Source organism: Oncorhynchus masou, chromosome 20, assembly GCF_036934945.1.
Source record: "Oncorhynchus masou masou isolate Uvic2021 chromosome 20, UVic_Omas_1.1, whole genome shotgun sequence".
NCBI lineage: Eukaryota > Metazoa > Chordata > Actinopteri > Salmoniformes > Salmonidae > Oncorhynchus > Oncorhynchus masou.
The window spans coordinates 3,573,960-3,585,164 of NC_088231.1; the positions used below are offsets into that span (position 1 = coordinate 3,573,960).

At 41.5% G+C, this 11,205-nt stretch overlaps 1 protein-coding gene across 4 annotated transcripts; it reads left to right on the forward strand.

The window, feature by feature from the left end:
* The first annotated feature begins 1,935 nt into the window (after positions 1 to 1,935).
* On the forward strand, positions 1,936 to 10,733 carry LOC135506701 (C-type lectin domain family 4 member E-like). Of its 4 annotated transcripts, none has more exons than XM_064926035.1 (6): positions 1,936 to 2,248; positions 2,888 to 3,004; positions 3,147 to 3,212; positions 6,004 to 6,128; positions 6,221 to 6,321; positions 6,601 to 10,733. In XM_064926035.1, the coding sequence occupies exons 1-6, from the start codon at positions 2,146 to 2,148 to the stop codon at positions 6,761 to 6,763; spliced, it is 675 nt and encodes a 224-aa protein (XP_064782107.1). In that variant the 5' UTR covers positions 1,936 to 2,145; the 3' UTR covers positions 6,764 to 10,733. The 4 variants fall into 4 exon arrangements, with proteins under 4 accessions (XP_064782107.1, XP_064782108.1, XP_064782109.1 ...); XM_064926036.1 differs by having other exon boundaries at positions 3,150 to 3,212; XM_064926037.1 differs by lacking the exon at positions 2,888 to 3,004.
* The last annotated feature ends 472 nt before the right edge of the window (positions 10,734 to 11,205 follow it).

The following is an 11,205-nucleotide window of genomic DNA, read 5'->3' on the forward strand; positions in this document are numbered from 1 at the left end:
ATCAAAGCTGCAGGCTAAAGTTAAATCTAGACTTGGTTTCCTCTATCGAAATTGCTCCTCTTTCACTCCAGCTGCCAAACTAACCCTGATTCAGATGACCATCCTACCCATGCCAGATTACGGAGACATAATTTATAGATCGGCTCTCGAGCGGCTAGAAGTTCTTTACCATTCAGCCATCAAATTTGCAACCAATGCTCCTTATAGGACACATCACTGAACTCTATACTCCTCTGTAAAATGGTCATCTCTGTATACCCGTCCCAAGACCCACTGGTTGATGCTTATTTATAAAACCCTCTTAGGCCTAACTCCCCCTATCTGAGATATCTACTGCAGCCCTCATCCTCCTTACACAACAGCCGTTCTGCCAGTCACATTCTGTTAAAGGTCCCCAAAGCGCACACACATCCCTGGATCGCTCCTCTTTTCAGTTCGCTGCAAAAAACACTCAAACCGGACAGTTTTATCTTAATCTCTTCATTCAAAGACTCAACCATGGACACTCTTACTGACAGTTGTTGCTGATTTGTGTGATGTATTGTTGTCTCTACCTTCTTGACCTTTGTGCTGTTGACTGTGCCCAATAATGTCTGTACTATATTTTGTGCTGCTACCATATCGTGTTGCAACCATGGTGTTATGTTGTGTTGCTACCATGCTGTGTTGTCATGTGTTGCTGCCTTGCTATGTTATTGTCTTAGGTCTCTCTTTACGTTGTGTTGTGTCTGTCTTGTTGTGATGTGTGTTTTGTCCTATATTTATATTGTATTTATTTTATTGGCCCACGTCCCCGCACGAGGCATTTGCCTTTTGGTAGGCGGTCATTGCAAATAAGAATTTGTTCTTAACTGACTTTCCTAGTTAAATAAAGGTTAAACAAAATAAATCCAAATATATAAAGAAGTGATCTTAATTGAAAGTTCTCGAACCTGTAAACCTAATACATGGTCATGAGATAAACAATTGGAACATGACAACTGCCATGTTTTTGAAAGAGTTAATGTAAGAGCTGGTGATGGATGGGAGCAAAATGTTCCCAAACTGTAAAATCTCAGAATTGTTTTTATTAGAAAGATGTACGTTTCCAGCATAGACCTATGTTTAGTAAAACATTTGTAGATCTTTTCATGTCCAATTATTAGCATACGTTTATCTCTTTAATAATAATAATCACAAAGGCACAGATGAATAAATAAAGGTATGTAAGATTCTTCGTTTGTTGAATGAGAGTCGGACAGAAATGCAGCGTGTTGGTTACTCATGTTTTTTAATGAAACAAATGAATCGTTTACATGAAATAACTGATATAAATAAATAACAACAAAACGGAACGTGAAACCTAATTACAGTCTATCTGGTGAAACTCACAGAGACAGGAACAATCACCCACGAAATACAAAGTGAAACCCAGGATGAATAAATAACGGTTCCCAATCAGAGACAAGGAATCACCTGACTCTGATTGAGAATGTGATTAGCCAAACCTAAACTAAACACACCCCTAATCAACCACAATCCCAATGCCTACAAACACCCCAATACAACAACACAATAACATAAACACATGTCACACCCTGGCCTGACCAACTAATTATCTAAAACACAAAATACTAAGACACAAGCGTGAAGGTACAATGTCATTTAACAATGTCTACCAGCTTTCTGATTGAATGTGATTAGATATTTAAAACAGTGTCTCCTCCAGTTGGTCACAGACAGAGGGCAGAACTGTACAAAGGAAACACATACTGTACAAGACGCATGCAGACACACGCAGGCCACAAACACACACACAACACACAAGTGAAGTTCCCTTTAAATCCTCTGATGAAGACATTTTCCACAGAAACTTCAAATATCTCTTCACACTGATTTCACACACAGACAGCGTTGTTACAAAAGAAATGCCTCTAAATTGTCATCAGTGTTAGATGATCCTGTCAGGTCTATGTTCCTGCTTGAAGGTGGTTGGATACTCAACATTATATCAACTGCAGTGGACCAGAGACAGAGCTCAGAGAGGTACCAGGTGAAGTCACACATCAGAGCTACGACTCAACTACTTGTTAGTACAGTTGGAATCATACAGTAGATATTACCATTACAAGTCAGTTAAAAAAGGTAATAAAACAGTTAGTTAAGATGGATGACTACGTCAACAAAGAGGTTGTTGAAATTGACAAGGTTATTGAAGGAAACCAGAATGGAGCAATGAGGAGAGTGACAACTGAGACACATCCCTCAGGTAAGGACACAGAAAACTCTATCACACAAACACGGAAGCTTTCGGGCCCCTCTCACACCACAGAGAGTAAATGAACATGTCATAAGCCTTGAATACTGTTTTATTATTACAGGAAATTAGCGTTAAACCTGTTACATTTCTCTCAGCCTCATGGCAAAATGTGTAGAAGAGCAGGAAATGTGCTCTAAAAAAGCAACATTTTCTCTCTTCCCCATGGCAAAAAAATGACACCCCTCCCAGGTTGGGTGTGGGGGGCCTTGCTCAGACCTGCTCTACACCACTGACTCACGCACACGCACATACACACACACACACACACACACACACACACACACACACACATGACCAAGACATACACACACACACACACACACACACACAAACACATGACGTACAAACACAAAAACAGAAAAGTCCCAGTGGAAAAGTAATTATTTTACCCCACATTTAAATATGCAAAGGCATGTATGTTTTCAGTGTATTCAGAGGTTCCGACATGTCATTCTGATACAGTCAATTCCTGAGGACCCCAGGGTAGAGTAGCTGCTGCTATCGCAACAGCTAAAGGGGATCCTAATAAAATACCACAAGACAGCTGTGAGAAACGATCCTCTTGTAGCTGATTATGTTGTGTGTCAGTGTGTATCTCCCCAGGACCTGACGTTTCAGGGAGAAGAATCTACAGGATGGTTGCTGTAAGCTTTGGGATGCTATGTGTTCTACAAGTCACTCTCAACATCTCCCTGCGACTAGAATGTGAATGGATTATTGTTAAATCATCATATTATAACAGACTTTGACAACAAGATCCAAAATTCAGATGAATTTAACTAAGTTCCTCCAATGTTACGTTTACATGACTGGCAAACCACATCCAATATATTCTGTCCTCTTTTAGCAGACTGTCTGACTGAAGAGAGAGACCAGCAACAGAGTGAGAAAGATGAAAAGTTCTCTATTCCGGGTGAGTTTACCTAATACATGATCATAATATTAATTGTACATGTTCATTATGCACAGGGCCATAGCAACATGAGGACATTGAGGTGCTGACCTCAGTAACTGTTTCTAATGAGAAACATGAATCAAATAGATTCTTAATCTGACTGAGTTCTCATTGCTCCTCTTTGTAAATGAGTGGAATCAAGAAAAGTGTTTTTTTGTTAAGTTTGCCAAAGTCAACCCGGATTTGCATCCTGAATTTGACTTTTAAGCATCGTTTCACCACTTTCTCAAAGGGCTAACTCCTCCCTCTCATGGCACTGGCCGATGGCCTGAGACGTGAAACGACCTACCGCAGCTCGTAGTTCGCTCTAGTAGACACTAGAGATGCTGCTGATTGTGTTTGCGAGATGCCAGACAAAAGTACATCCCCAAACAAATACAAGTTAAATCTCTGAGAATGAGTACAAAACTATTAAATAGTCTTATAGATGTGTCAGTCAGTCATGTTTTTAGATGTGCCCATATTTGCACATGTCAGTCATCTGGACACAGGGCCATGAATCAAAATTTCCGTCTACTTTATTCTCTTATTACCCTCCACAAACACAGTAACAGACAGAGTCACAATCACACAGGTATCCATAACATCAATGCGTTAGTCTTACAGTCAATACGTCACAAACTCATTGCTATAGCACGATGTGAACGAATAGCAGAACTTCCAGTAATTTGAAATAAATAAGCAATACATTAGTAGTAATCTGTCATCATGTCTGTAGGATTATGAAGCAGAGACTTCTATTACAGTAATGTTGAAGGGTTCTGGGTAGTGTAAGTAATGTTGAAGGGTTCTGGGTAGTATAAGTAATGTTGAAGGGCCATGGGTAGTATAAGTAATGATGAAGGGTTCTGGGTAGTATAAGTAATGTTGAAGGGCTCTGGGTAGTATAAGTAATGTTGAAGGGCCATGGGTAGTATAAGTAATGATGAAAGTATAAGTAATGTTGAAGGGCTCTGGGTAGTATAAGTAATGTTGAATGTAGTATAAGTAATGTTGAAGGGCTCTGTAAGTAATGTTGAAGGGCTCTGGCTAGTATAAGTAATGTTGAAGGGCTCTTGGTAGTATAAGTAATGTTGAAGGGCTCTGGGTAGTATAAGTAATGTTGAAGTGCTCTGGGTAGTGTAAGTAATGTTGAAGGGCTCTTGGTAGGATAAGTAATGTTGAAGGGCTCTGGGTAGTATAAGTAATGTTGAAGGGACCTGGGTAGTATAAGTAATGTTGAAGTGCTCTGGGTCGTATAAGTAATGTTGAAGGGCTCTTGGTAGTATACGTAATGTTGAAGGGCTCTTGGTAGTATAAGTAATGTTGAAGGGCTCTTGGTAGTATAAGTAATGTTGAAGTGCTCTGGGTAGTATAAGTAATGTTGAAGGGCTCTTGGTAGTATAAGTAATGTTGAAGGGCTCTTGGTAGTATAAGTAATGTTGAATGTATATAATGTTGCTCTGGGTAGTATAAGTAATGTTGAAGGGCTCTGGGTAGTATAAGTAATGTTGAAGTGCTCTGGGTAGTGTAAGTAATGTTGAAGGGCTCTGGCTAGTATAAGTCATGTTGAAGGGCTCTGGGTAGTGTAAGTCATGTTGAAGGGCTCTGGGTAGTATAAGTAATGTATAAGGGCTCTGGGTAGTATAAGTAATGTATAAGTGCTCTGGGTAGTATAAGTAATGTTGAAGGGCTCTGGCTAGTATTACTTAGCCAGCTGGAAGGATGAAGTAAGATGGTAATGTTAAAAGGAGCCCACCTCAGCAGTAGCAACAAATAGGCTACTAAGGTCTCATAATAACTTTGCTTTACAAAGATTAGTCTACTGAGACAGCCAGTGATGTGACGCTCAGTGGTGAGGCTGATGGAGGTTGCAATGCATGCAGGAGGAAGCAGAGGAAACAGAGAGAGAGAGGAAGCAAGGCGGAGAGAGGTTAATACAGTGGTTCCCAAACTTAGGGTTGGGGTCCCATGAGGGGTCCCCAGACTAAATCTGTATCAAAGAAGTTAGGAACTAAAAGAAAAGAAGATGTGTTTAAATATGAACATATTCACATGGCTTATCTTCCCTGTAGGCCTACATTTAAATGCACTCAAAATGCTAACAATGCAGGTGTAAAATAGTCCTACATCTCCTTAATATCACTGGTTGTTCTTCTTATCTCGATCACCACAGAGTTTATAGTTTACCTATTACACATCTTTTTAACCACAACATCACTGATATTAATACAGAATCCTTAGTAATATTCAAATCATTCAACTGAATGTGACAACATGATCATCTGTGTGCTCCATTGATATCTGTTTGTGCGGAGCTGGATTAGTAATGCCTAGTAATACAAATGTGAACGCAATTTCATTTGAGAAAAGCCATATCTATGTCAAGAGATGATGAATTACACATTTCAATACTACAACTGACTGAACAGTCACTGACGCTACTTGTCAGTGTAACTCATTTCTCATATTTCTCCCCTTTCCGGGGTATAACATTACTGTTGTATAGCTATTTGGCTGTGTGTTTGTAGATCAACTGAGGTGAATGAACCTACAGCAGTTAATAAAGTTAATAAAGGCTGGGGTAACTTTTTCTTGTTTTTGCTGTTCTCCAAAAAGCATTTTTTTTAGCATTTAAAAAAATTATATTGAAACTTAATTCCTGGTTACAGCCCTGAACGCATACTAAAATGTTTTTTTTTGTATTCTTTCATTAATGTGTGCAGAATAATGAGATGCCAATGAATGTTTTATCTAACCTGTTCTGAAGGCTGGAACAAGTTTGATTCCTGTTGGTACTTCGTCTCTTCTGAGAGAAAACCCTGGAGTGAGAGCAGACAGGACTGTATGGAGAAAGGAGCAGACCTGGTGATCGTAAACAGCAGAGAGGAACAGGTGAGAGAGTGGGGGGAGATTGATAAATACATACAGAGAGAGACATGATAAACATCTTTTGATCAGTGTTCATTTATCTTTCTCAACAACAGAGATTTCTCTTTGCCCTCAACAAGAGATTCTGGATCGGTTTGACTGACAATGAGACTGAGGGGTCCTGGAAATGGGTTGGTGGCACACCACTGATAACAAGGTGAGAGATTTGACCAGTTGTTATATGTATACTTTGAAAGCAAATGATATTGCTTCAGATCATCTTCATAAAAACAAATGTTTCCCTTCATATATGTCATTCAATGAGCTCTATAGATGAATCATAGAAACCATACAGTATGTTTTTTACTTTTTGTTGGTGGCCCACATCAGACAGTGTGTGGCTTTAAAGCTGAAAAAACACAGGCATTATGTATTTTATTTAGGATGATGTTTTACTGACAGTGTGACTGTCTGGTTCTCTGTGTTGTTAACATAGTTACTGGATAATCGACCAGCCTAATAATGGACGAAGTCTTTCAACCTTTCCGGAGGAGGACTGTGTTGAATTACATAATGGACAAGACCAGCCTGAAAAGACATGGAATGATTTAAATTGTGCACAAAAACGTATCTGGATTTGTGAGTTGTGTAAACAATAACCTACCGTAACAACTACCCATCCACCATCTCCCCGTCTATCTCTCTCTCTCTCTCTGACTCTCCCGCTCTTATTCTGTCTCCATCCCTACTCATTTATGTTCTTTTCATTCTGAACATATGAATCAAATTCCCATTTACAGTACTTCCTGGGATGCATTAGTAGCTTCCTGTCTTCAGTAGTTATATGATGGACACATCAGACACAGACAATGATTGAGACACACAACACTGAAAGTAAACAGCTGCATTAGAACAGACAGAAGGGACCAGTATGAGATTGTTAAGTCAGTACAGTTGACTCCTGATAGGTGCACATCAGATAAGTGTGAGACCTGGGTTCAAATACAACTTGAAATTTTTCAATATCTTTGAGCGTTTGCTTTAGCCTGCCTTCAGAGCCAGGTGGGTACTGGGGCTTTTCTGTTGCAACAGAACTTTTTTGTAGCCATATGATTACCAGTTCAAGAGTCTTATGGCTTGGGGGTAAAAGCTGTTGTGAAGCCTTGTTGTCCTAGACTTGGCACTCCGGTACCGCTTGCCATGTGGTAGAAGAGAGAACAGTCTATGACTAGGGTGGCTGGCGTCTTTGACCATTTTTAGGGCTTTCCTCTGACACCGCCTGATGTAAAGGTCCTGGATGGCAGGCAGCTTAGCCCCATTGATGTACTGGGCCGTACGCACTACACTCTGTTGTGCCTTGCGATCAGAGGCCGAGCAATTGCTGTACCAGGCAGTGATGCAACCAGTCAGGATGCTCTTAATGTTGCAGCTGTAGAACCTTTTGAGGATCTCAGAACCCATGCCAAATCTTTTTAGTTTCCTGAGAGGGCTTTGTCGTGCCCTCTTCACAACTGTCTTGGTGTGTTTGGACCATTCTAGTTTGTTGTTGATGTGGACACCGAGGAACTTGAAGCTCTCAACTTGCTCCACTACAGCACCACCGATGACAATGGGGGCTTGCTCGGTCCTCCTTTTCCTGTAGTCCACAGTCCATCTCCTTAGTCTTGGCTACGTTGAGGTATAGGTTGTTATTCTGGCACCACACGGCCAGGTCTCTGACCTCCTCCATATAGGCTGTCTCGTCGTTGTCTGTGATCAGGCCTACCACTGATGTGTCGTCTGCAAACTTAATGATGGTGTTGGAGTTGTACCTGGCCGTGCAGTCATGGGTGAACAGGGAGTACAGGAGGGGACTGAGCATGCACCCCTGGGGAGCTCCAGTGTTGAGGATTAGCGTGGCAGATGTGTTTCTACCTGCCCTCACCACCTGGGGGTGGCACGTCAGGAAGTCCAGGATCCGGTTGCAGAGGGAGGTGTTTAGTCCCAGGATCCTTAGCTTAGTGATGAGCTTTGAGGGTACTATGGTGTTGAACGCTGAGCTGTTGTCAATGAATAGCATTCTCACATAAGTGTCCCTTTTGTCCAGGTGGGAAAGGGCAGTGTGGAGTGCAATAGAGATTGCATCATCTGTGGATCTGCAAATTGGAGTTTGTCTAGTTATTCTGGGATAATGGTGTTGATGTGAGCCATTACCAACCTTTCAAAGTGCTTCATGGCTACGGACGTGAGTGCTACGGGTCTGTAGGTCATTTAGGCAGGTTGCCTTTGTGTTCTTGTGTACAGGGACTATGGTGGTCTGCTTGAAACATGTTGGTATTACAGACATAATCAGGGACATGTTGAACATGTCAGTGAAGACACATGCCAGTTGGTCAGCATATGTCCGGAGTACACGTCATGGTAATCCGTCTGGCCCCGCAGCCTTGTGTATGTTTTCCTGTTTAAAGTTCTTACTCATATCGGCTACGGAGAGCGTGATCACACAGTCATCCGTAACAGCTGATGCTCTCATGCATGCCTCAGTGTTGCTTGCCTCGAAGCAAGCATAGAAGTGATTTAGCTCGTCTGGTAGGCTCGTGTCACTGGGCAGCTCACAGCTGTGCTTCCCTTTGTAGTCTGTAATAGTTTGCAAGCCCTGCCACATAAGACGAGCATCGGAGCCGGTGTAGTATGATTCAATCTTAGCCCTGTATTGACGCTTTGCCTGTTTGATGGTTCGTCGCAGGGCATAGCAGGATTTCTTGTAAGCTTCCGGGGTAGAGTCCTGCACCTTGAAAGCAGCAGCTCTACCCTTTAAATCAGTGCGAATGTTGCCTGTAATCCATGGCTTCTGGTAGGGGTATGTACGTACAGTCACTATGGGGACAACGTCCTCAATGCACTTATTGATAAAGCCAGTGACTGATGTGGTGTGTTCCAGACTGTGATAGCAAAACAGTCCTGTAGTTTAGCATCTGCTTCATCTGACCATTTTTTAATAGACCGAGTCACTGGTGCTTCCTGCTTTAATTTTTGCTAGTAAGCAGGAATCAGGAGGATAGAGTTGTGGTCGGATTGACCAAATGGAGGGCAAGGGAGAGCTTTGTACGCGTCTCTGTGTGTCGAGTACAGGTGACCTAAAAAAAAATTCCCCTCTATATTGTTGTTGCCTTGATTTTTTGGGGTCTCGGTGTCTCTGGATTCACAGAACACCCAAATATCCCTATGTATATTTTGACATGGCCTATTGATGAATGAGACACACTATTTATTTTATTGTGTGCTATAATTTGCAATTTACCTTGGAACATATTATCATTATAATTGTTATACATTGTTGTGTCTCAATGGGCCACTAGGCTATAAATAGGGTCTATATGTGCAATGGTCAGGTCACTCTGAGGAAGATGTCAACTTGATGAAGATGTCAAAAAAGTGTTTAGTCAGCAACCAATTGTGCAAGTTCTCCCACTTAAAAAGATGAGAGAGGCCTGTAATTTGCACCATAGGTACACTTCGACCATGACAGACAAAATTAGAAAAGAAAATCCAGAAAATCTATTTATTTGCAAATTATGGTGGAAAATAAGTATTTGGTCACCTACAAACAAGCAATATTTCTGGCTCTCACAGACGTGTAACTTCTTCTTTAAGAGGCTCCTCTGTCCTCCACTCGTTACCAGTATTAATGGCACCTGTTTGAACTTGTTATCAGTATAAAAGACACCTGTCCACAACCTTAAACAGTCACACTCCAAACTCCACTATGGCCAAGACCAACGAGCTGTCAAAGGACATCATAAACAAAATTGTAGACCTGCACCAGGAGGGGAAGACTGAATCTGCAATAGGTAAGCAGCTTGGTTTGAAGAAATCAACTGTGGGAGCAATTATTAGGAAATGGAAGACATACAAGACCACTGATAATCTCCCTCGATCTGGGGCTCCACGCAAGATCTCACCCCGTAAGGTCAAAATGATCACAAGAACGGTGAGCAAAAATCCCAGAACCACACGGGGGGACCTAGTGAATGACCTGCAGAGAGCTGGGACAAAATTAACAAAGCCTACCATCAGCAAGGGCATTGAAGATGAAACGTGGCTGGGTCTTTCAGCATGACAATGATCCCAAAAACACCGCCCGGGCAACGAAGGAGTGGCTTCGTAAGAAGCATTTCAAGGTCCTGGAGTGGCCTAGCCAGTCTCCAGATCTCAACCCCATAGAAAATCTTTGGAGGGAGTTGAAAGTCCGTGTTGCCCAGCAACAGCCCCAAAACATCACTGCTCTGGAGGAGATCTGCATGGAGGAATGGGCCAAAATACCAGCAACAGTATGTGAAAACCTTGTGAAGACTTACAGAAAACGTTTGACCTCTGTCATTGCCAACAAAGGGTATATAACAAAGTATTGAGATAAACTTTTGTTATTGACCAAATACTTATTTTCCACCATAATTTGCAAATAAATTCATTAAAATTCCTACAATGTGATTTTCTGGATTTTTTTCTAATTTTGTTTGTCACAGTTGAAGTGTTCCTTTGATGAAAATTACAGGCCTCTCTCATCTTTTTAAGTGGGAGAACATGCACAATTGGTGGCTGACTAAATACTTTTTTGCCCCACTGTATATTAAAGTGAGCAATAAGAAATCAATCTCTGTCTTTATTTGTTGACTACTCCAACTCATTTTTTACCTCAAATTTGTCCTTTTGGAAGTTCTCAATGGTAAGCCATTCTCATATTTTCATATAGTATTTCTTCCCAGGTCTGGTAAGTCTACACTATCGACTCAGGTATCAGATTAATATGTTTAAAGGAAAAGAACATGTCCCAACCTCAACTACCATGTTACTTTTAGTTTATTTTCCTGTTTTTACATTTTCTTTCTTCTGGGGACAACATGACAAGCCAGATGTGACCAAGAAGGTCAAGTTTGACAGAAGTGAAGCTGAGAAGAGGATTGTGGACATCTGCGTCAGTGCAGACACCGAGGGACCATGAGACCAGCACCAAGACAAAGAGGTAGACGACACTTCTCCAAAGAACGGACCGGGAGGTCAACCAAACGCACACACACACACACACGCACACACACGTGCAAACGCACACACACACACACAC

Coding starts and splice junctions, on each gene's coding strand:
- LOC135506701 (XM_064926035.1), top strand. CDS start 2,146: ATGGATGACTACGTCAACAAAGAGGTTGTTGAAATTGACAAGGTTATT. Junction 3,213..6,003: donor TGAAAAGTTCTCTATTCCGG/GTGAGTTTACCT, acceptor CCTGTTCTGAAG/GCTGGAACAAGTTTGATTCC. Junction 6,129..6,220: donor TAAACAGCAGAGAGGAACAG/GTGAGAGAGTGG, acceptor TCTCAACAACAG/AGATTTCTCTTTGCCCTCAA.